Source organism: Vicugna pacos, chromosome 12 (genome assembly GCF_048564905.1).
Source record: "Vicugna pacos chromosome 12, VicPac4, whole genome shotgun sequence".
Classification (NCBI taxonomy): domain Eukaryota; kingdom Metazoa; phylum Chordata; class Mammalia; order Artiodactyla; family Camelidae; genus Vicugna; species Vicugna pacos.
This window is the reverse complement of record NC_132998.1, coordinates 45,874,257-45,900,427: the sequence shown is the minus strand read 5'-3', so window position 1 is coordinate 45,900,427 and position 26,171 is coordinate 45,874,257. Positions and strand designations below refer to the sequence as shown.

General features: G+C 35.9%; 1 protein-coding gene and 1 long non-coding RNA gene across 6 annotated transcripts in view; one reads left to right on the top strand and one right to left on the bottom strand.

Moving 5' to 3' along the window:
- The window catches only part of PTPRQ (protein tyrosine phosphatase receptor type Q), a 186,399-nt gene that overhangs the window by 70,688 nt on the left and 89,540 nt on the right, over window positions 1-26,171 (top strand). Inside the window, exons 22-27 of the mRNA XM_072973348.1 lie at window positions 3,045-3,213; window positions 4,710-5,000; window positions 5,264-5,539; window positions 5,915-6,066; window positions 8,166-8,307; window positions 11,457-11,726. Coding sequence (XP_072829449.1) covers window positions 3,045-3,213; window positions 4,710-5,000; window positions 5,264-5,539; window positions 5,915-6,066; window positions 8,166-8,307; window positions 11,457-11,726 — 1,300 coding nt within the window. The remainder of the gene's footprint in view (window positions 1-3,044; window positions 3,214-4,709; window positions 5,001-5,263; window positions 5,540-5,914; window positions 6,067-8,165; window positions 8,308-11,456; window positions 11,727-26,171) is intronic.
- Window positions 1,512-26,171, bottom strand: part of LOC140700237 (uncharacterized) — a 36,396-nt gene continuing 11,736 nt past the window's right edge. Inside the window, exons 3-9 of one of the 5 annotated variants that reach the window (XR_012078592.1) lie at window positions 21,900-22,083; window positions 16,697-16,832; window positions 12,584-12,671; window positions 11,900-11,950; window positions 5,415-5,595; window positions 4,701-4,897; window positions 1,512-1,713 (exon numbers count right to left, since the gene is read on the bottom strand). This is a non-coding gene — a long non-coding RNA (uncharacterized lncRNA). Of the gene's footprint in view, window positions 1,714-4,700; window positions 4,898-5,414; window positions 5,596-11,378; window positions 11,529-11,899; window positions 11,951-12,583; window positions 12,672-16,696; window positions 16,833-18,339; window positions 18,464-21,899; window positions 22,084-26,171 lie in introns of those variants that run through there. The other 4 variants (XR_012078589.1, XR_012078591.1, XR_012078593.1 and 1 more) reach the window with 4 other exon arrangements.

The window sequence follows — 26,171 nt, the reverse complement described above, 5'->3', positions numbered from 1 at the left end:
GAATAGAGATAAGTCTTACTAATTCTAAGTTGCCTAATTCCATTTCTGATTGACAACCCAAGTTTAGCCACTTGAGTTAGTTCCTATGAGCAACAACCTCTGTGACTAAAGTATGACTTCCTTCGTGCAGTTTAGGTTAATGAATAGGGTCAGAGCAGCACTTTGAAAGCTGTCTCCCCCAGCAGTGAGTAAAAGGAAGCCCAGAGGTTGATTGGACTTTTACGTTCTGCTCAAGGTCCTCTAAGATTGGGACTGCATATAAAAGGAGAATCTCTTTTATTACTTTTTTTTAAACTCTGTACGTTAAGCAATTTTTGCTGTTTATTTTTCTGTTCTGTTTGGGGAAGAGAAATGGGGATTAGTGTGCAATTTATACATACTTTTTACCACAATGTGTTTATATATTTAACAACGTATCATTATGTCATAGAGGCCATTTGAATTGTGGATTTTTCTTTTTTCATGATTTAACCAATATTCAATATTCAAAATTCAGTAGTTCTGGATCCTAGCAAAGGTTTTGTGTCTGTACAGGTTACTTTATGGCTTATATCTGATTCTCTTTCGGTTTTCTTTGTCAACGTCTAAATAATCAAGCATAAATACCTAACTATAATTTCCGCATGATTTTATGAACCTCCTCATTCTAACTTGAGTATATAATATGATCCCATTTGAAATTTGTCCTAGAAAATGTAATCTTTTATTAAATTACATTAAGAATGCTTTTAAGTGTGACAGCTGCAAGAGGGCACAGGCTAATGATGTTCAAACATTTCTCATGTTCCTTGAAGTTCATCCGTGCTTTATTTCTCAAGTTAATGTTAAATATAGCATAAAAATCTTCACTACCTCGTTTTCCACTTTAGATTGCTAGAACAGAAGAAATCCTCAAAATGAACATTTTGGACCAGAATAGATGTATAGGTTTTTACTTCCTCCCCTTCCTTCTCCCTCGCACAGAACTTCGTGGAGTATTTCATGCATGGCACATCATAATCTGCTCTCTGTCCCTGGTACCTGCTGCTTCTCTTAGTTCCCTCATCCGATAGCAAATGGCATGAAGAAAAGGGTCGTTGTGTGTGACACTTACCTTTCCATCACCTGAAGTCCCCTGGGACTGTATCATAATGCTCAATAAATGTTTTCCTTGTAGAACATAAAATTATCATAACAGACTAATATTATTTTCAGTATTTAGTTATAATTTTGCAGCACTTTGAGTTTGTAGTGATCTTTCCTTCTTCTTACTTTGTAGGATTTAATGTCTCAGCTACTACCTGGCAGTCCATCTTTTTCTTCTTCCAGTTGTGCATTGTGTTTTTTATAGTGTACTAACTCTTCTACATTTTACATTTACCCACTTATGTCTCCTCAGCGTGCCTGACAGTGTCTTATCATGTTAAAAAGTGTTAAATGAATACTGGTTGGTTAATCAAATTTGAGAAGTTTTTACTAAATACCTTCTGATTTTATATATATGTGTATATATAAAATACACACACACAGAGTAAGCCTTAATTAAATAGTTTAAGCCACAAGACATTTTTTTCCAGAAATAGATGAATGGAATAATCATGTGGATGATTGGTCTAATTCTAAATTTGTTACATGTCTGTGCATATCTGCTCACATTCAGCTGAATAACTTCTGGGTAATTCAAAATATTTGTTACTTAGTTGTCACCAAGGTCATAAGTAATCAGAATAAATCCTGTAACAAAGAAAAATAATAAAGCTACATTAATATTTTAAGAGATAATTTACATAAGCAAGTTAAGCCATGTGTAAAGTTGATTTTTGGAAGATACAAAGTTCATGGATCACATTTTGAGTTAAAATATTATAATGTTTTAACTTGCCTATTCCTAAATAAGTCACCACAAAATTTAAGTAGATCTTTTATTCCAATCACTCTTCCCCGGACCCTCACCCCCAAATACTGGCAGAGAACCAGAGAAGTTTGCTGAATTTAGTTTGTTGATACATTGCAGAAGCACGGTAACTGTAAATTATAGTCAAATTGATTACCTATGTTATTAATTAAACATGAATTTATTGCCATGTATTGGTTTATTCTTGTGTGCAAGAAATAGTATTGGTTTATATGCTTCATATCATCTAATTCTCAAAAGCTCTCTGTGAAGTGGAAATGATTCTTCCCATTTTACAGTTGAAGGAGGAGAAGCTTTGTGGTTAGATGATTTATCCAGGGCCACCCTGGCAGAATAGAATGCAAGTCTTTGAACGCTAAGGGCTTTGTGTAGATTGAAATGATGCAGATCTCCTGGTATAGATGGATATTATTATAAAATTATTCTTACTAATTACCTACATGAATTGTAAAAAAATCTATGTTCCTTTATTTTAGAATTGATTTTGACTATATGTTTTGTGTTTAAAATTTGGTCAAGGAGGAAATGATTGCATATGTTCCTTAATTATCAAAAAATGCCTTGGGACAAATATAACTATGAGTCAGACAAGAGGACTTAAAAATTCCTCTTACTTGGCATATATGAGAGTGCATCTAACTGCCTTCCCATTTCTCCCCATGATTGTGAAGAACAGAAGATCCAATAAGGAGGGATAATAACTATTTGAGTTCATAGAAAGAGATGAACACTTCCATAATTCCTTTATCACCATCCAGAAGAAAAAAATTAACATTTTTATACTACTCCCAAACTGGCTTTAAAAATACATAGTCATTGTTCTGAAAAATAGGTGACTGTTTCGTAAGGAACACTGACCCTGAGCAGCACAGCTGGAGCATTTTCAGTTGACCAAAGGACCTTCCCCACTGCTAGCTAAGCTGGGGGTTTTTACTCTTTGTGACTCTGGACTGCTACTATTTATTCCTCTTTTAGCACGTACATATTTCCATTTTAATTATTGCAATAAAAACGTTCTATGTTGATTTTTCGTAAAAATGAACATGTTAAAATAATGAGGCAACCAGTTCACAAATAATAATTATTTTGAAATGCTCATATGTCCTAAAACTATATTCTGAACAATTAAAATAATGTGTTTATTTTTCAGAATTTTACACTCCATGAAGTAACCAATGACTTTGACAATATGACCGTATCTGCAGTAATAGATAAACTGGCAATATTCAGCTACTATACATTTTGGGTAACAGCAAGTACTTCAGTTGGAAATGGGAACAAAAGCAGTGACATAGTTCAAGTATACACAGATCAAGACAGTATGTAAATGAAAAGCATTTCTTAATCTTGAATAGGATTAGTTTAAAGCTTTATAATTATTTCAGAATCTTTTTTCTATTTGTATATATTGGTGGTAAAGTCTATATTTTATTTAGGCACATTTAAGTAGTCATAGAAGTTTGAAAATGTGTTTACTATAGCTATAAATCTACCACACAGTAACAGTCTTTTCTATTCATAAAAACAGGTATCATCCATTCATAAAAATTCTGTCACTTTTATTGCTTCGAAAGAGGTCACAGCCACCGGTTATGGGCATGAAAAATACTGCCGCGTACGTGGATAGATTTTCCAATACTTAATAATCCATTTGCTCTAGAAATGATATTTTTTTTTCTCTCTAGCAACTAGTTTCCTTTTCAGTCTTTGAACCCAAATAGGACTTTATGGAGCATCTTTGTTCTTACTTACACATTAGTTTGTGACTGATGTGCCCAAAATATCTTTTTTTTTTTTCTAACCCAACCCCAGAAGTTTCTTGTATGCGGCTTCTGCAGAATCCGGTTGGTGCTGAGTATTCAGAAGACAAAAATACCTGAAGTTCTTGCTGGTTTTTAGGTTTCAGTTTCGTGAATACAGTGATACATGGATCATTGCCTATTTCTCCTTGTGGTTGTCTCTATTGTCCATTTATTTTTAAAAGAAAATCCAGTCTCTTATTGAGAAATGATACTGACCTAAATTTCTGCTGAGAGTAAAAGTCCATGTTTCGTATTTGAAGGTTATAAATTGACAGGCACTAAGTATGAGGAGTGAATGCTTTCCCTGTTGTTGGAACAGTCTTTTATATTGTTTACTCATTGATCAGCAGAGTAGATATGATAAAATGTTTGGAAATAGGTGTTTGGGGTAGTCTGCAGCAAAAATGCTTAGTACAATATGTGGTCAGATTCATTTCAGGCATTCGTTAACACAGATCTCTCCCAAAAGTTTCACCAACCTATAATGCTTTATCAGTTATTATGGCACCACGGATAATAAACATTTGCTCTGCACCGTTCTAGGTGCAAGGTCCTAGGTGACTTCATATGTACAATAAGAATAATATTTAGAAGAAAGAATCTAAAAATATTGTTGAAGTAATATACACTAGCAAAACATATGTATTTGTGCAAATTACTCAGATATTTGTGTGTAGTCATAATCTAATACACATAATCTCCATCACATACTCGTAATCTCATACACGTGCTCATAATCTCCATCTTGTAGGAAAGAAAAGCCAAGACAATACTGTATAAAACAGTTCTCACATATATTAAAGATGACAGGGTTTATTCTGAATGATTTTTTGATCTGACTATTCAGAAGACATTTTGTAGTAGGTGAAGTTACCATACGTGCATTTAAGTAACGTTAAGAGCTGGTGATGTCATAGACACCATTTCAATAATTTCCCCCCGGTTTGTGAATTTACTTAAAGTTTATTTAGGGTGACTGATGACTTTTATATTTTGCACGTTACCTGTCATAGTTCCTGAAGGATTTGTTGGAAACCTGACTTTTGAGTCCATCTCATCCACCGCAATAAATGTGAGCTGGGACCCTCCATCTCTACCAAACGGTCTAGTCTTCTACTATGTATCTCTGAGCTCACAGGAGACTCCTCGCCATGTGAAACCACCTCTCGTTACGTATGAGAGAAGCATGTATTTTGATAATCTGGAAAAATACACTGATTATATATTAAAAATCACTCCATCAACAGAAAAGGGATTCTCTGATACCTATACTGCCCAACTACACATCAGAACTGAAGAAGATGGTAGGCTGGACCCTTTTATTCCCCGTTAAGCAGATTGTTGATGTTTTCTTGTTTATATTGCTTTCTGATAGAAAACATTATTCTTTAGCATTATATAGATTCTGTTCGTTCTTAAGTAATTAGCCTTTCAATAAACACAGTGAGTTCCTTTTCTTAAAATTAGTTACCTATTGATAAAATTAAGTCCTGTTCTTATTAAAGCCTCTTCATTTTAATGCTAATTCACTTTTGTTTCATGGAGTATTCTTTTTTTTCTTTTATAGTCCCAGAAACTTCACCAATAATCAACACTTTTAAAAATCTTTCCTCTACCTCAGTTCTCTTATCATGGGATCCCCCGGTAAAACCAAATGGTGCAATAATAAGTTATGATTTAACTTTACAAGGACCAAGTGAGAATTATTCTTTTGTTACCTCTGATAACTATGTAATCCTGGACGAGCTCTCACCATTTACATTATATAGTTTTTTTGCTGCTGCAAGAACTGTAAAAGGACTCGGTCCTTCCAGTGTTCTTTTCTTTTACACAGATGAGTCAGGTAAGCTGGAATCCGTATTTCTTCAAATGATTTCATTATTGCAGCATTTACTGTCTCTTTTTAAGGAACAGCATGAAAAAGGAAAGGAGATTTAATTGTCTATTTGTAACAGGCTGACAGCTATTCATCTGCTTTGCTGAACATTTTTTTTTTTTTCAGTGTGAGCTTTAGAACAAAGTGTTCTGTTTAAAGCTTCCTTGGAACTACTGAGTTCCAAGTGCAGCAGCGTGATTACTTATACTTCTTATTTCTGAAATTAAAATATGATCATTTTATAAATCTTTCTTAACTAGTGTCTTCAAGAAGCTATATCATGATGACAGTTTTCTGCTAAAAATGGTATGAATATAAGTTTTATAATGTGTTTTCCTGCAGTGCCTTTAGCACCTCCTCAAAATTTGACTTTAATCAACTACACTTCAGACCTTGTATGGCTGAAATGGAGCCCCAGTCCAGTTCCAGGCGGTATCATTAAAGTATATAGTTTTAAAATTCATGAACATGAAACAGATACTGTATTTTATAAGGTAGGTCATTATACCAGCAAATGTTGATTTCACAGATTTAGGAATTGAGTTAAAGTCTTTTGACATGCAGGGGGAAAAACTGCTTTAAATTATACAAGGACCAACTTTCTAAAAAATCTTTTTTGTTTCCTACAGTGTAAGGTTGCTTGTGGAAAACACAGCAAACATTTGTCAGATATAGAAAAGGGCAACTTCATAAAGTGGTTTATTTAGAACGTGTAACTTATAGATATCTACAAGTTAGGAAATAATTGCACCATTTTGTTAATGCTGGAAAGTATACGGTAAAGTTTTTCAGACTATCTAAAACCTGTTGTTATCGTAAGTGTAGTACATTTCTACCGTCATCCCCTTTATCCACAGGGGGTACATTCCAAGACCCCCAGTGGATGCCTGACACTGTGGATGGTGCTGGACCTGTCCATATGTACTAGGTTTCTTCTTATACCTAAGTACCTATGATAGAGTTTAATTTATAAATTAGGTGCAGTAAGAGATTAACAACAATAATAATAAAATAGAAAAATTATAACAAACTGTAATAACAGTTATGCAAATGTGATCTCTCTCTCAAAACATCTTACTTTACAAATTTAATGCCTTTTCCATCTTAACTAAGCGCTTATCACACACTGTGACCATAACTTTTGCAGTTTGAGGTACTATAGTAAAACTAGTACAGTTTTTTTCCTTCTTCCCAATTTCACTGGTAGACTAAGCTTCATTCTTACTGTAGATCTCAGCAATCTAAGCATATATTCTTTTTCTTTTTCTTTTTTTTAATTAAGTTGAGAACTTTCATCTTTTCACCCAAGGGAAGCACTTTATGGCTTTTCTGTGGCATCTCTGAATTGCCAGCATCATTACTCTTGTACTTTGGGGCCTTTATTAAGTTAAGTCAGGGTGACGTGAATCAAGCACTGGGATACCTCACAGTAGATCTGATAACCCAGAAGGCTGCTGACTAACAGATGGAAAACGCTGGACAAAGGGATGATTCGTATCCCGGGCAAGATGGAGCGGGACAGCTCAAGGCTTTATCTCGCTACTCAGACTGGCACACAATTTAAAACTGATGAATTGTTTATTTCTGAAATTTTCCTTCTAATATCTTCTGGCTGTGGTTGACTCTTGTAACCGAGACTATGGAAAATGAAACCATGAATAAGGGAGGACTACTGTATTTGGTGTTTAAAAAAATAGTACCAAGTGACTGTTTTTAACCTTTTCAGAAAAGTGTTTATACTGGCCTTGTGGTAACCTTCCCAAATAGCATATACTCCCACACTAATTGGTCTTTTAAGATATATTATTATTCTTTTCCTTTCAATGCTAATTGGTTTCTGTGCTACATTCCCTTTCCTACCTCCATTTTTAGGTTCCAGAATCAATGAAAAATACCCAAAGAACTGATGTAACAAAGGGTCTCAAATATACCTCTATGATTTTCAGCATTTAATTGCCAAAATACGATTAACTGGCATTTATTTGAGAAAGAGTTCTTTTTCTTTTCCCCAAAGGCAGAAGAAGTACTGGAATGCTCTTTAGGTACATCAAGGAAAGTGCAAAAATTCTCAGTAACCTTGTCCCCGACATTATATGCATTGCAATTTATTACCGATGGTAAATCATTTTTATAGCACATGTAGCTTGCAAAGTGACTAGTAAAAATCAAAAGCAGTGAGTAAAGTTATGTCATAAGGAGCAAAATGAAGTACTGCTGACTGCTCATAAGTTGGATTTCAGTTGAGGACTTTAATTTTAGCAAATTTGAAGGAAATAATCAGTATGTGATTCCAAGAAAAAGGCAGGCAGACAAAATGAAAACAAAATACTTCAGCTTTAAAAACAAATGCCAATTATTAGACTCTTCAGGGCTGACAGGGTGCCCTGTTCATCCTTGCCTCGTCAGCTGAGAACACCCTGTGGCTCACACAAAAAAATGTTTAATATTTTAAAATTTTAATTAAAAAACCCATGCTTATTAAATTACAAGTTAAACACAGAAGACATAATTTTGATGCATTAAAGTATTTCTTCCAGTTATAAAACAGTTTTTTGATGATGCATTGTGACTAAGAATTTTTTTGTGCTTTCAGAATATTTCAGGTTTTCAAACCGAAGCCGAACTTGTTGGACTGGAACCAGTCAGCACCTACTCTATCAGCATCTCCGCCTTTACCAAAGTCGGAAATGGCAATCAATTCAGTAATGTAGTGAAATTCACAACGCAAGAATCAGGTTAGACATGGTTTGTTGATGCTAAAATGTTTCATCTTGTATTTAACAGTTTTGTCTTTTGTTTCTCAGTTTATGTGATTAAGTATCAATATTTAATTGTTCATTCAAAAATAAGTTGAATTTCAGTGCTTTAAGGCTAGGCTGGGTCTTGTCTGCAATCAGATAGATGTATATTTACACATGGTTTTTCATTTTGAACTGAGGAAGCTGAAATAAAAGACTAGTTTAGGAATAAAGCAGGCTTCTAGAAATCTGTGAAAAATGACCTTCTAGATATCTGTGTAGCTACCTAAAAGGTTGTTGTGAAAAATATTTTAAAAGATCCATTTTAGTATTTTAGTACTATCTGAGGCAGGTGGGAAAAATAAAAGAGACATGAACCAGTAGTCACTTTTAACAGTTTGATTTGTATCTTCATGCAAAAATACCTATGATTTTTTAAAGAAGCTGTGTTGTGACATTTAAAGACCGCTAGTTATTAAGTAAATTTTCACTTTGCCATAGTCCATTTGTAACATGGGGAGTTGACTATGAAGACTATGAAATACCACTCATTGGTCTAATTAAACAGCTCACCTGTGTGACGTATGTGCCATCACTCAACTGTGTACCGAATAGATTTCATTTATAACTGACTAAATGGTGGCTTAGAAATATACTTTCCCCCTCTCAACTGACCATATGTTTAAAGGCACCTCTTCTTCACTCTTTTTTTGGCAATGATTATTGAATAAGCTCAAGATCCTGTTCTAGTCATTTCTTCCCTGTACCTCTGGCTGTACTTCCTCTTGTTTTAGTGAATTTCTAAATAGAAATTGGAGCCCACTCACTGATAAATTAATTTCTGAATTAATTATCATTTTGCATTAATTAATTAATATATCTGATACTTTTTTTTTCCATGGCATGCTTAAGACAGGTTAAATAAATAGTATTTATAATGAATGTAAGTGCATGCTCTGAGTGATGTCCGAGTGTCTGGATTTGAATCCAAGCTCTGTCACTTACTGGTTGTATAACCTTGGCAAAGGCACATGACTACTCTCTAAGCCTCTAAACCTTTAACTGAAAAGAAACGCACATCAGCAGGGTTGAAAGGTTGTGAAAAATATTTTAAAAGATCCATAGAAAGCATTTATTACTGTGTCAGACGTACAAGGACTCAAAAAATATTAGTTGCCCCTGTTCCCATATGACAGATGAAGAAGCTGTGATTCAGGCAGATTAGATGGTAAGGGCTGAGAAATAGTGAAGACCCTGAACTAGAACATCAGCTTCTGACCTCCAGTGAGAAGTGGACGCGACTGTAGGAACTGCATGTCATTAATGAGTGATGCTGTGGGAAAATGATAAACCCATAAAGAAAATAAATTTATTTACACATAGATTAATAAAAATCAAGGCTAATCTTATAGACAGTGCTCTGTAAAACGATGAATACTTTTCCAGTAAAACTATTTCACAAAATCGTGTGCCAAAATCCAAGGGTTTTAATCAGTAACATAACAAACCTTTTTCCTTTGACATGGTCTGATTTTTGTTGTTTGGAGGGAGACAGCGGAGGAGGGGGTGGAGAGAGAGTTTGTGAGCCAGCGTGCAGTACCTGGGACCAGTATCGGTGCCTACCTGAGTTAGGAAAATTACCTTTCTCGTTCTGTATGAGAAGAAGGGTGTATAAAGCAACATGAATCATTAGCCCTCATTGTGTTTTAAATTACAGACCAATGCTAATTGTTCTCAGAGCTGGATTTTCTTCTTCAAAATTAAATTGTTTTTCTTTTGGATTTAATGAAGTATTGCTAGCTGAGGCCAGTTTGACATGGTGAGAGAGATGTCAGACTGATAAAAGGTGTGCAGCCTGATTTAAACCAAACCCTGAGCCCTTTTCAAGTACAATAAAACATACGTTACATGCAATAAATCCTATGCCCTGATCAATTGAATAAAAGAAAATTTTCACCTGGTTAATTAAGTGTTTTTAGGTTTACAGAATCAGTGAAATAGATGTTCACAAAATCCAGGTAAATTTAAATTTAGTTTAAACTTAAGCAAATTATCAACTATCTCTTGTTAATTTATTTTATAAAAATACTGATATATGTTTTTAAAAATAAAGAAGCAAATAATCAACCATATTTAGCTGCCAGAAACCTGAATCAGCTGAGAAACTGCCTTTTCTTTCATTTTAAATGCTGCACACCCCTAAGTATTCTCCTTTAGTTCTGATACTTTTATCATCAGAATCAAGGAAGAAGGGTTTGGAAAGTGAGAAATTTAGGCCAGGAGAGAGAACTTTAGCAAGCCAAAGAGTACTTGAGTATTCTTTGAATAACTGTGCTTTGTATAATGACAAGTTGTTTCTTTTCACTGTTTGTTGATTGACTACATGCCAATTTTCCTTCTAGCATCCTCTTTTTACTGTAACAAGGAAAGCTGTGCTGACATTAGGGGACATTAGATAACCAGACATTGCTGTGGGAAGTAATCACTATCTCCAACCTGCAGTCACTTTGGCAGACTGGGATGTTGTTCTCCAGCCAGATCAAGTGAATTCAGCTAAGTTCTAGGAAAGACTGGGATTGAATTAAAAAGTGGGGCTGATTTAGATCTTCTTTCCAGTGACTTTTGAAAAAGATACTGAAGGATCAGGTCTTCATGCTTCTTCCAAAGAAGTTATCCAAAACCCCTGATTCAGTTCCATATTTCCTAGTCCTGTTAGGCCCGGATGTGCCACATCAGCCTGGCACCCACATCTATGTTCTGCGTTGGAAAGTTCCATAATAAAGTATTGCTAGAACTGCTCCTTTCCGACTAAGAGAGAAAGGGGCAGGCTTCAACCACTGCCTGAGTTTGAGGCCACACAGTTGTATCTGAGGGTTTGAGGAGGTGATTGCTGCTTGGGTCTAGGAGAATGTTCAGTGACGGGTTCAGTAGCGTAAAGATTAACATGGCAGCATAGAAAATGGGCCCACTGCCATTGGATTCAGCCCATGTCAAGAACGTTTTGAGCACACAGTGAAAGCTTGATATGTTAAATTTTTATTCTGCTTCACTCTGAAGCATGATTTTATCTAGCAGTCATATGATGAAATCATTTATCTGCTACACGTGTATACATTTTAACTGTGGGCATTTGCTTCTCTCTTAAGTTCCAGGTGTTGTACAGAACGTACAGTGTGTGGCAACAAGCTGGCAGTCAGCTCTGGTGAAGTGGGACCCGCCTAAAAAGCCAAATGGAATCATTACGCATTATACAGTAACAGTTGAGGGGAATGCGACGGAAGTCTCTTCCCAAGATCACGGATACACTTTCATGAAACTTCTTGCCAATACCTCCTATGTCTTTAAAATAAGAGCTGCCACCTCAGCTGGCGAAGGTGATGAAAGTACATGCAACATCAGCACGCTACCTGAAACAGGTAACTAAGCTGAAACAGGTAATTAACCTGAAAGAGAGAACTAACCTGAAACACGTAACTAATCCCGGACTGTGTTATGTGTTTGTCAGTATCATTTGTAATCTTTACAGCACATTTATCTAAAACTATGCAAGAAACAGTTAAAAAAAAAAAACCAAACAAAAAACACATACTTTTTAGCTCCACATTTACCCGAGGACCAGCTGTGTAGTATATGGAATCATCTCCACGACATTGGGAAATTGGAAAGAGGGAAAAAGAAAAATCTGCTTTATTGTGTTTTCACAAGTATCTATTTCTTATTATCTAAACACCAAACTTACTGAATTATACCTTATCATAATTTAAAATAGGCAATGAACATGTAAACTTCTGGCACTCTCTCTTTTTAAATTGACTTCATCACATTCCAGATGCTTCCCTGAATTCTGTAGTCACAGTGGCTGACTCACTTTCCTCTATGTCCTTCCTTTTATAACAGCCTTTATATTTTATATTATTGGAATAGAAATATCCAGGTCACTAAGCTCTAGTCTACAAAGACGAAAACCCTCACTCCTCCTAACGTTGACCTGTCCTGTGTCGTAATCTCCTTCCTCTTCTACCTTCTGTAAAACTGCACCTGCTCCTATAAATGAAAGCTTGAGTCTGTCCTGATAACACCACTTCCCTGAAGGCCCCCCCCACAATGGGGGATGGTGGGAACTGGCATAGTTGTTTATCTCTGGCACATCTAGATTCCTTATCTTGGAAACATCTTTTAACCCTTTGCTCCATTTGAAATCAACATCACTCAATTTTAGTCCACTTTTCTATCTCTGAGGCTATCAACCAGAGAACTTCAAGATGTAGTGTACCTTCTCTCTGATTGCAGCATCCATATCGGCGTACCTTTCATCCTTTCAGTGCAGCATTTCTTCAGACTTCAGTGTTTTCTCTGTTCATCTGGAATGGATACATTTCAACAACACCTATCTCTTGCTCCTTAGATCTCAAACCATGTCATTGTGACCATCTAGAAAATTACCAACTCTGAGCAGATCCTACTGTTGGTTTTCACTAGAGGCTGGCTGATGACTAGTGCTGGAGAAGACAGAGATGGTTCTACCTCGTTCAGTTATAAATTCTCTTATCTCTAACTCTCCCAGCTGCTTCATCTTCTATACATCCCTTCTTTACACTTTACCAATTTTCCATAGGAAAATTCTGCTCTCATTTTGAATATGGTCTACCCCCACTGTCATCCATAGACGAGGCTATTATTGATTTTACTAATAACATCAAAGATAACTGATTTACCCTCCTTCAAAATTTATCCATATCTTTATTTATGTCTCCAAATATCCCCTCTCAGGGATGTCACTGCCATACACTTCTCAGGAATCTAGCTGCTCATTTTTGTTTCAATCTCATATATCCCCTAGAAAATTACTCTTAATAATTCAATATACTTTCTATTGCATTTTATCTTCCTTCTCTCACTCTTTCTCCTGCAAGTTTTTGGAGACACACACACACACACACACAGACAGTTAGAAAATTTCAGCTGGGAACCTGGTTGGTGTATCAACCCTAAATGCATTTAAAGTGGCATTTCTGTTACATAGATTCTCCTTCTCTTCCTTACTTTTCTATGCTTGTTCTTTATAATCGGTTGGAGACCAAGCCACATATTTTTATGTGATACCTTCTCCCATCTCTTCTACATTTAATCAGACCTTCAGTTCAGTCCCTGCCAAGGCTGTGCAGTTTGCTCCTTTAATGTGACTGCCCCCATTTTATACCAGACTTGTTGCTTCCTGTAATAGTACCCGAAAGCGGCCTTATCACCCATTCCCATCCTGCCTACCTCTCCATCCCATCCCCCTACCTCTTACTTGGATTGAATTGGCTCTAACGTACAATTTAGAGCATGTATGTGTTGGCAGGTGAAGTTTATTGTCTGAAAAGTAAGAATCTGACATGCAGATTTAGGTATCCAAAGCATAGAAGTAATAATAAAGGCTCTGTGTATAGGAGATGGCCCAGAATATTCCAACTGTTTCACTTATTCTCATTGTGTACTTATTACAACCCAGAATTCATCACCAATTAGAATCTGACTTTATAGCTTTTCATTCTTACATTCCCCCACTCCATCTCTTCACATAGCTGATACCTCTAGCCAGACTTCATTTATTCACACATCAGTTTCATGTGTTAAACATCTGGTATGGGGGCTAATAATGGATTTAATTCTCTTCTTTAAACATAAACAATACTTTTTCCCCATCTGATGGCTTTGCTTCGTGTGGCTATATTGTCCTTCTCCCTTTCTACGTCACACAAAATTGTATTCATTCTTAAAAGCCCAGCTTAAATGTGTGTGTGTGTGTGTGTGTCTGTGTGTCTCTTCGTGTCTTCGTGTCTTCAAGGACATGCTAAGCATTAAAACTACCGATTCCTGGACTTGACCCTAGACTTGCTGAATCATAGCCTCAAGAGGTGAAGCCCAAGAACCTGTACTTTTGGGCGTCTCTGCAGGTGATGTGACGCTCTGTGATTGGGGAGGTACTGGACAAGATTCCCAGGCATTTTGATGGTAGGTGATATGTAGCAGCGAGGACAGGCAAACAGTGTCAGAGGGGTCCTGAAAAGGGAAGCAGGTGTTTCCCTGGTGGGTGGGCAGCAGATCATAGCTGCACAGAGTCTGAGAGAAGGAAATATGTTCAAATCCAGGCAGGTGGTCTGCATCAGGGTGGTCTAGTACCAGGTAAAATGGTCGTGATCGTTGGACGGGTGCTAAACCTTAGAGAGCTGGGAACAAAAGACAGGGCAGTAATTCTGAGATAAATGAGAGGATCAGGACTCAGAAAACAAGGCAGACTCGTTCATAATGAGTCCACTTGTACTCAGGGTGACTGCATAGTCACGGGCATGAAGCAGAAGTTCAGTTAGTAGAACTGAGACACATAATCAAAGTAGTGATATGTACTTGATGTAGAACCACCTGAACTTGAGGTACAGGTTGGGGGAAAAAAATCCTTTAATTAAGGATTTGAATTGGATCTTAACTCAGGATTAAAAGACCACATGAGTGAAGGTTGGAGGGATTCTAAATCAATGAATTAGGCAGATTTAGACGTATTGCAGTATGTACTGTGTACTTCCTCACTGTTAAAGACAAATGTTTCTCAAAGTTTGGACTTGTGACTCCCTGCATGAGAATATACATCCCTGAGGTCCTGCTCCAGCCGACGGAATCAGGACTTGGAAAATACAACTCACAAATCTTCACTTAAACAGAATATGTGGGTGAGACAGTACTGACTTTTGAGAACCACTCTATTCCACTGTAAACTCTCTGTTTGTGGGGACTGTGTCTTATTTATTGTCTTGTGCTCACAGTTCCTAGCGGAGAGGCTTGGGCATTCTAGGCACTGAAATTTTTGTAGAAGAGAGAAATGATTTGTTGTCTCATGAAATTCGTAATTTTTCATAAGGGTTTTATTTCACTGCAATATCTTATTTCCACATTTCCCTCAGGCAAAATTTATAGATATTTTCTCTAGGCAAATGGAAAAGTTTTCTCAGTTAAGGAGGGTCATCAAAGAAAACGTATTAATTGCTACGTCAGAACTGCTGAAGTAATTTCTTTCTCTTTAAAATTAGTTTGCAGGTCTAGTAGGTAATTATATTTATGATTACAGTATTTATTAGGTAAGTACTTTGCTTTTGTCTGGGTTCACATGAATTGTCTGTTGATGAGATATTAGTAAGACCTGGAAATTCACTGTTCAGAATGGAAGCAGTTTTATAGCTGTTGCAAACTTCTAATTTATGGTGGTCTAAGATTAGTCACAGTGTAAAGTCAGCTCTGAGTCGCTGACTCTGTACTTGTTTTGGACATAAAGTGAAATCAAATTGAGCTCCCTCCCTTACTGCCTGGTGTCTGACCTTAGCACTCCTTTCGGGGATTATTGGCTATTTTTCTCAGTGTAAACTTGGTCATATCTGGGCACAGTTAAACATGCATCTTGATGATTGAATTTATGAGGAGATTAGTGTTTGGGGTCTCAACTGGTTCTGTTGTCGCAAATACATTGGAATAGGGCAAATATAGGTAAAGGCCCCCAAACATGGTCATTTTAACGACATTTTTTGTCCAAATACATTATATATGCCAGTAAAAATATTATAGAAAGTTCATGTACAGGCAAGACCACTTTTATAATCTCAAATGAGTTCAAAATGTATGTACTTATTCATATTTTCAAATCTTAGTAAATGTGGTGATTTAGTATTGAGTTTGAAAACTTACTCCTTTTTTCTGGAAGATAATTTTACAGTTTGGATTTATTTAAAGCTCTTCCAAGTTCTGTCATTTAGAATCAAAAGAGGGAAATACACTGTATCTCTTGGGTGCCCAGCACTTAATTGAGGGAGAGTGAAGAATGCGGTCGTGGCTTTTAGGAGTGTTCTTTTCGGCAGTGATTTCTTTATTAGCTTTTTGTCCCAGAGGAGGTATCAGGCACCTGGAGGAACCCCTGGGAAGTCCACTGAGCTCGCAAATATGTTAATGGCTCAGGATTGAATGAGAGTGTGCTTAATTTCCCTGTTATTTTTTTCCCCCTTCTGCTCTTGGTTCTTTCAAATATCCCTGTATAGTTTGATAGCATATATGTCAACTCTTAATCCCCTTCTGCAAAGCCATGACCACCATTCCCCTAAGAACTATTAAAGAAATGTATTTGATATGTACTTTATTTGGATCCCTATTTTGTGGGCTTCTCTGCACAGTGCAGATTACTGGGCAAGGTGTGATTCTGACTAAATCTGATTTCCATTTACCAACTTCTTAAAAAATAAAATATTTCTATCATTTATAAGAACTTGGACCATTCTTAAAAGTACCATTTACTAGATTGAATGTGAGTGGTTCAAAGTGTTTCTCAAGGTTGCAAATTAATGTACTGATTCAAAAGTTCTACCTTTTTCCTCTGTCTGCATCCCACTGACGTGGCTCTCCTCAGTCGAGATGTCAAGCCAAACACGCAGGAAAGGTGTGTGATCCCGTTTGTTCTTAAGCAAGTGAATTGACACATTTGAGTTACCAGGCAGTCATTGCTGAAAGCACAAAAGCCATTTTAGTTGCCTATTCACAGATCAGAGAGAAATAGCTATTTGCATCGCTATTATAATTGAAATTCAAGTGGCTCACAAAATATATTTCATACCAACTTAAATATTAACTATAATACTGAGTGACCATCAGATGAGAACTTTCTTTTATATACCTGTGGTGTGGTGGACATTTAACGAAAATATCCTATTTAATGCTTAGTATGTCCAGGCTCTGTGTTTGGGGTTCAAGACCCAAGTTTGAATCCCAAATGGCCTTAGTGATCTTGGCTTTGTGCCTCCAAATAACTTCACTGTTATTATAAAGACATAGCTAATCATTATAAAGCAGTTAAACACAAACCTACATAAATATGTTAGTCAACTGTGTGGATTGGAGGTGAAATCAAATAGCAGTTCAGGAGAAATGCACTTTATTGAAGGCTGTGTTGAAGAAGTGGAGTATGAATTGGGTGTTGTTCATTGGTAGCTTCAGAATTGCTTTATAGGAGAAGCTTAGACTCAGTAATTAGAAAATGATGCTCTGGTTTGAATTTCATAGTTAGATACACTAATGTTTTACTTAGATCATCTGAGCTAAATCAATAAAATAGCCAAGTTTTCAAAATACTCTTTTTTGTTGTTGCTCAGTATGCTAGGAGAAAATGTAAGTTGCATATATCAAAGGACATTTTTTTAAAAAATTTTTTTCCATCCAGTTTTATTGAGATAGAATTGACATGCAACACCGAATACAGTTTTTTTCGGGGGTGGGGGGAGGTAGGGATAATTAGGTTTTACTTATTTATTTAAATGGCAGTACTGGGGACTGAACCCAGGACCTTGTGCTTGCTAGGCAAGCACTCTACCACTGAGCTATGCCCTACCCTCGACATTCTTCTTTTTATTTGAGCTATCTTAGATGGTGGGGTTAGGAGATCTAAAGATTCTGGGTATGTTAAAGCACTCATGGTGAGCCACTCTCTGGCCCCATCACTATTCATGAACATAGTGAGATTGATGGAGGGGAGTAAATAGGGATTCCAGGATACAGCAAGTAATACAAGGGGTCAGGCTGAGATGGAAACCTGACTAGAATAGATGGTGGTGTAATTGAAAAGAGTATAGCAGGTGAGATGGAATACCCAACGTACACCTTACTCTGCTTTGTGTAATTGTAGTGGAAGTTTGAATACGATATCAGGAAAATTGGGAACTATGATAAATGTAGAGTAGGAAGCAACGTAAGTAACTAAAAAAATAGTGATTTTTTGGGGGGGAGGGCCATTTTCCTAAAACACTGCAGTAATCTCTTTAGATGGAGAAGAATTTGTTCATTAAAAATTTACTGAATCTCCCAAGTTACAAAGAATAAAATTCACAGTCAGTTTAAAGGCCCATAGTAAGGTTTTTTTCAACCCAGCATTCTATTCCCTAGTAATGTATGTGTCTCTTCCTTCATCTTTCGACATTTATCCTCAAATGCCACCTCACCAAAGAGGATCTGACTTACTATTAAACCTCCTCCCAGCTGGAATTTTCTGTCCCTCTTTCCTGCTTTGCTTTTCTCTATTGTGTTATTGTCTATGAATCTGTCTTCATTGCAGTGCGTGCTCCATGAGAACAGGGATTTTCCTGTGTCGCTCACACCTATTTCATTGCCTAGAAATGCGTCTGTCATTGTGATGCTTAGTAAATATATTATGACAGAATGAATGAATGAATCATTCAGTATACAGGCCTAGACTAGTGATGGACTCACCATGAACACTCAATATGCATATTTTGGGCGCCTTAAGTAGAAACTTTCATCCACAAAATTAGTTTTAGACAATCATGTGGTAAAATCTAAGAAAGGCATGTTTTCTGGGGTACTTTTTAATTAAGTTAATTTTTACTTTGTGATAGTTGTAGATTCATATGCAGATATAAGACGTAATAGAGAAATCCTGTGTTCCATTTATCTAGTTTCTCCCAATAGGGACATCATATAAAACTATAGTACAATATCACAACCACCATATTTATATCAGTGCAGTCATTATAGAGAATATTTCAATGAGAATAATTCCTCATGTAGCCTTTTTGTGGCCACATCCAATTCCTGCCCACCTACTTTGCACCTCCCCTCGCCTTAACCCTCTGACGACCACTAATTTGTTCTCCATTTTCTGTAATGCTGTCATTTCAAGAATGTTACATAAATTTTATTTTTGCACTTACAGGTTTATGTGATTTTCTTTTTTAGTTTGTTAATATATAGATTACATTGATTTTCTAATAGGAACAAGCATTTGGTCTCTGGATTTCACCCCATTTTTGATCATGGTATACTTCCTTTTATATATTACTGATTTCTATTTACTCATCATTTGTTAAGGATTTTTGGATCTATATTTGTGAAGGATATTGGTCTGTAGTTTTGTGGGGTTTTTTTTTCATTGTCTTTGTCTAGTTTCAGTATTAGAGAATACTAGCTTTAAAATATGAGTCTCTTCTAATTCCTGGAAGAGATTGTGTAGAATTGTAGTTATTGTAGTTAATTCTTCTTTAAACATTTGGTAGTTTTCCATGAAACTCTCTGGGTCTGGAGATCTCTTTTTGGGGAGTTTTAAAACTATGTTTAAATGCTCTCAGGATGCAAAGTTGGAGCTGAAGTGTGATGTCAAATGAGTTGTAAAATGTGCTACTTCTAAATAATACATTTGTCAAAAAGAAGGTCTTAAGAGAAATAAATACAGTAAAGTAAAATGTTTTGAAATAAGTTGATACAAAATGAAAATACAATATATCAAAATGTGTGGAACACAGTTAAAATCATGAAGGGAGGGAAATTTATAGCACTGAATGCATACACTGGGAAAGAGGAAACAGTTCAGATCAATAATCTAGGCTCCTCCCCTCCACAAGCGTATAGAAAAAGAAAAGGAAGATACACTGAAGAAAGTGAACTAATAAAAATAGGAGGAGAAATCAATGAAATTGAAAACAGGAAAAAAAGTAGGAAAAATCAATTAAATAACGAGATGGTCCTTTGAAAAGATAAAATTGACGAACTTCTAGTGAGCCGAAAAAGAAGGAAGTCACAAATTACTAGTATTTAGGAATAAAAAAACCCACTAGAGACACTGCAGACATCAAAGGGATAATAAAGAAATAATGCCTTAATAATTTATACCTTAGATGAAATGAACTTTTTCTTTAAAGCACAACTATCACACTCACCTAATATGAAATAGTTAACTCGAACAGCCCTGGAACTATTAAGGATATTAAATTTGTGAGGTTTTCCGTTGATACCACTCTGGCAGAGAGAAGGAGGGCACCTCCGTCACTGTCAGGGGTGAGCAGAAATCCAAGTTCCCCACTCGGCCTCTGTTGACGCCCCAGGAGGGGATGCCGGGTGAGCATGAGAAAGGGGGCCGCCCACCAGGCTTCCCTGGGAAAGGCCAGGGGTGCCTCTTCACTGCTCCCCCCATGTTTCCCACTGGCCTGGTGGAGGGGTCTTGTTACCCGCGGCAAGGGTGACGGTTCCGGCTCCCTGTTTTGCCCCCTCTGACCTCACTCCATCAGGGGTGGTTGGGATACTTCCTCCCCACCTGGTGAAGGCAGAAGACTAGTTTCTTCATTTGTGGTCATGGAAGGGGGTAAGGCCACAGCTTTTTTCCTGTGGCTTTTGGGTAGAGCCGTTACTGTCTAAAAGTTTTCTGTCTTGCTAGGCTACACTATTTTGGGTTTTTTGTTTATTTGTTTTTGTATTGTTTGTGGTTAGAGGGAGCAGGTTTTTACCGAGGCTTTTTTGGTCTGAGCTGGCTGGCAGTTGAAGATCACTGGCTTCTGGAATAAATGAGGCAAAAAGAAAACTCACTACTGCGTGAGCCCTTGGATCCCAAGACCTCAGTTGCTTTGCCTTCTCTCCCTTTGAAAGCCTTCTTACGTCTGTTTTATGTTTACTGTCCACGGTTTTACTTGTACGTAGTGAAAGGAATTGGGAGAATACATCTTCTCCATTTTCTTCAAAGCCTGACATTTGTTTGCAGGGGTATTAATATCATGTGTGGTACCCTTTTTAACCATATATTCAAGACTAAGTTATTTAATATATATGAAGTACTCTGCTAGGAACTTCTGGGAAGACTATGATGAAACAAAATTATTTTTCTTGTGCTTTTAAAATGTAGAATTATGTAACTTTAGATCTTCATTGGATTTCTGAGATAACCTCATTGAGTCATTTCAACCTCATTTAGTCATTTCATTTTGCAAACATGGGAAATGAAGCCCAGAGGTTTAGTGTCTACTGAGTGTGCTTTAATTATTAGCAGGACACTTACTAACCCAGAACTCTTTCAACTATATTATCATACTTCCCTTCCCCTAGAAATTCAATAGCTCATTTGCATTTAGTAGAATTAAAATATTTTTCTTCTGTTATTTCACAGTATCTAAATAGCTACATTGCAGAGTGGGGAAATTGAAGTCCATCATGAATTTCATTAAGTTGTGCAGGGATTTTTATGTTGTAAGCATGTATATACTTTTGTCCAAATATGGTTTTAAAATTTGGGAAAACTAAATTTCTGTTATCAACTATGTGCTTACCCTATAATACTAAAAATACTATGAGTTAATGTGATAAGATCTGTAAAATACTGAAGGTATTCTGAGAAATTTTATAGTTTCTAGACACGTATCACATTTTTTATCCTGGATCAGTTCCAAAGTGTAATGTTTGCTACTATGAAATTGTCTTAGATATCAAATTCTAAATTATAAATTTAAAAGTCCTTTTAAATGCAGTTCCTTCTGTAAAAAATGAATTTGAGTTACTCTGCATAATTCTCCTGACCTCATTGATGCTCTAATACCTTTCATTAAGTGGACTCCCAGCATCCACTCTTTTCTTCAGCCCAGCTCCAGCCAAAGCCAGCTGTTCTCCAAGCAGCATTTTTATTAACTTATTTAGGAACTGGGGCATATCTTATTACCCTATTTTCCATTCCTGTCCTATGCAGCTGTAGCTGATACTTTTCATAACAGCCTTTACAGATCAACCTCCCCTCTCCATCTCACCTCATTTTTTCCCTTATTCTCTTTTACTTCCCTTTTTAAGTAAATTATGCAAGTGTGTGAACATGCAAAACCCCTTCTTTTTTCTTTCTTTCTGGTAACCATATTACTTGAAAGCTTCAGGAATGTACTTGTGGTTCCTATAAGATTATAAACTTCAGGGAAAAACATTAATGGTGTAGAAACTCTGAAATGTGAAATAAACAAGTTTTAATGATAGTGAAATTTCATTAACAATATTACATTAATTTAGACAATTAAAAAATCAATGCAGTATAAATATAAAGAAAAGGTTTTAAACAAATAGGTTGCGCAAATTATTGTAAACCCCAACGTAGTGGATTTCAAATATTACAAGTTTCATGGTATACAAGAGAACAGCTTATGGGAGGAAGCCATCATATACATATAAGACGTGAATAAATAGCAGCCACTATATGATGAATACTTTCAAAATTCAGGTTAAGTAACATTTCTTAGTATATTAGTGCTATTGCTGTCGTTTAAATATCACAACCTATTATTCACTGCATCCTTGAATTACTCACTGGTTCTGGGCCTTGATACCTTATTATGAAGAATTATTACTTTAAAAGCATTTGCAGTGTTAGAAAGGTAGCACATATTATTCCATATGGATCACATAATGTAATCTTTACCAATTAAAGGATGTGTTAAAAAAAATCACTAGCCTAATTTTCTGACATTTGTTACTGATTAAATTAACCTACTTTAGGTAGGACTTTTTTTTTTTTACATTTTTTACTGATTCATAATCATTTTACAGTGTTGTGTCAAATTCCAGTGTTCAGCACAATTTTTCAGTCATTCATGGACATATACACACTCATTGTCACATTTTTTTCTCTGTGATTTATCATAACATTTTGTGTATATTTCCCTGTGCTATACAGTGTAATCTTGTTTATCTATTCTACAATTTTGAAATCCCAGTCTATCCATTCTCACCCTCTACCCCCCCCCCCCGTAACCACAAGTCTGTATTCTCTGTCCATGAGTCTATTTCTGTCACTGATTAAATTAACCTACTTTAGGTAGGACTTTTTAAAAGTGAAGATTTTGCTTCCAGCTTTGAAGGATTTTTTTCCCCTAGATATAAAATTCTGTGTTGATAGTCCCACCATCCAATATTTTTCTCTTTAAAGATGTCATTTTTTTTGTCTTCTAGTACTCATTGTTTCTGAGGAGATGTCAACTGCCATTTATATCATTAGCTCTTGTGTATGAAATACTTTTTTTTTTGACACTTTCAAGATTTTTTTCTTTACGTTTACATTTAAGCAGCTTGACAATAATATGGCTAGTGTGGGTTTTGTTGCATTTATTTTGCTGTGGGTTCATTTAGCTTTGTGTTTTGGTAAATTAGTATCTTTCCAAAATTTGAGAAATTTTTGGCCATTATTTTTTCAAGTTTTTTTCCTGCCCTCTTCTATTCTTCTGAGATTCTAATTACATACCTCTTAAGTGGCTGAGATTTTATTGAATTTTTTCACTTCTTTCCCTTTGTTCTGTAGTTCGGAGTTCTACTGATGTGACATAATATTCATTGATTATATTCTGCCATCTTTATCTGGTATTAAACAAATCCAATGAACTGTTCTTGTCAGATATTATACTCTTAAATTCTGTAATTTCCCTTTAGTTCTGTTTCTTTATTTCCATTTCTCTGCAGAAACTCCCCATTTGCTTTCTAATTATGACTGTGTTTTCCGTTATGTCAAATGAAATATTTATGATAACTTCCTTAAATTAGTTTTCTGCTAATTCCTACACCTGAGTTACCCTGTGATTTCTTTGTATTGAACACTTTTCCTTCTGACTACGAGTCATATTTTCCTGTCAGCAATTTTCCTGCCTGCCCAGTAATTTTTAAACTTATATTGGACATTGTTGGTAATGTTTTTCAGAAACTCTGAATTTTGAAAAAAAGAAAAAAAACCTGAATTTTGGTATCTTCTTTTGACGGGTGTTGGCTTTTATTCTAACAGGCCATTAAATTACTGCATGATAGTTTTGTGAATGTGTGGCTTTGGATTCAGCCTTATTTGTAGAAGTACAAAACCTTAGTCCTGTGACATAGAGCAAAGTAAATGTATGGCCCTTTTGGGATTTTTAAATTGAAGCCTGCTGTTTACCAATTCCTTAATTTGGTGGGATTCAGACTCCAAATTTTGTCTCCCCTGCATTGGGAAGCAACCAAAATTTCTACTAAGTTTTTTATCTGTTGCTTTCCACTTTGATTCTTGGTGTGTCCCTCATACTTTCACAATTAAGAGATTAGCCAAGGATTTCTAGGGAGTTTTGACCCAGAATTTGGGTCTAACCCCTTTATGGCTCTCTCCTTTTTCAGCTGCTTTGGCAATTCTACATCCGGTTCCCTGACGCCCTCCCTCCCCGACAGAGGTCATGGTTGTTACCTGCAGAAGGATTAGCGTGACACAAGCTATTCTGGTATCATCAGAACATATCCCCCAAACTTACTAGGTTTGAGTAATGGAGTATTTTTATATAAATTTTTGATTACTTCTGCAAAATTATTTTTTGCATGATTTTGACAATTCTCATAACATTGAGCAGTTTTCTGTATAATAGCCTTACTGAACATTTTGTGGTAAGTACATAGAGGAGGAGTTTACAATTGTAGTAATATACTATTTATATATTTAATATATAAATTAAACAGTGTTTTTGTTCTTAAAAATGTTTGAGCAATCAGGAATTTTTATATTGGCTACATTATTTCACAGAGCCTCCAGCCTCACTCTGTCCTTTGACCTTGTCTCCTCTATTGTTTCTCCTTACACCTCTCCTTTTATTCTCTTTCTCTCTCTCTCATGGAATCCCTGAAAAATCTAAATTCTTCTGTCTATAGAGCTTTCCCCAGACTTTAGATCCAGGACTCCTTCTATTTTAATCATCAAGGTTTTCTATACAGCCACAGTCTTTAGAAAAGAATGGTTTAAGTAGCATTTGATTACAGTCAGCATTGCTGATGCTTGTTCATCAGTCAACATTAGTGATGGCATCGGTGACATGTCTTCTTGAAATCCGTGTATTCATCCATGTATCCGTGTGTCCCTCCACTAGTTTGTTCACTTACTCATTTATTTGTTAAACAGTTATTTCTTAAGTATCAATGGGTGCCTGAAATTACTGGCTTACATAAGTTTTTTATGATCTCTTTTTCCTATTCTAATCTACCCTCAATTAACTATTGACTTGATAGACAAGTTTTTTCATCATCTGCTGTTCTGATACTGTAAATTCTACCCCCCTTAAATGTTTATTTACTCTTATGGTTTCAAAGCTTATATGCAAATTTATGAAGCTTATATATACATATATTTATCCCAAATTGTTTTTTCCTGACCTCTTTTTATTCTAACCTAAGCGTCTTTTCCCAAGGCATCGCTCTTTGTTCATGCTAATATGAAACTAACATTTTCTTTAGTCGCATCCATCCTCAAGCAGATCACCACTAACCAGTATATCTTTTTCATATCTTCATCAGTCAGTGGTTCAGTTTAGTCTCCAGGTATTAGAGTGATCTGAATAGACAGTTAACTCTGCTATATAATTACTCCCCTAAGAACTGCTTCTGATAAACTCTTTCAAATCAAGGTTGTCATTTTTGATGGATATTCTCATGAGAAGACTTGCTATGTAGAGCTGTGAAACTAATGACTCTATAAAACAAATCAACTCACTTTGCCTCCAAATAAAACATGTATAATCCATCTTCCTTGTTGTGTTCTCCAAAAAAAGTGACTTTGTCCCCAGAAGTTTTACTGAGATATTTTATAAATAAGTTATTTGTCAATAATATTTGATTTAAACATTAATACTATTATAGCTGTGGTCCATAGAATTATTTTGGGTCCCCTGTTGTCTGCTGTACATGCACTGTGGCAGACGCTTAAAATTTCTTTTCAGAAACTTTAGTTCTGCTTATAGATATTGTCTCAGTTCTTCTTCATGCAAATAGAATATTTTAAGATGATTTAATTTGGCATATTAATAATTTCTCAGCTTTTAGTATCACCTAAAATCATGTTTTATGTAGTATATTTTGGTAAATTTTGTTTCAGCTACTCCAAAATCTGTCTGTAGATTAAGCCGGATTGCCAGAGAGAAGTATACCTGAACTGAATAATTAGGAGCTTAAGAAATAGTTTTACACAAATGTGTTTGATAATTATGCCGCCTCCCTATACTGAGAGACATTCTAGAAACAGCGAAGTTAGACGTCCTTAG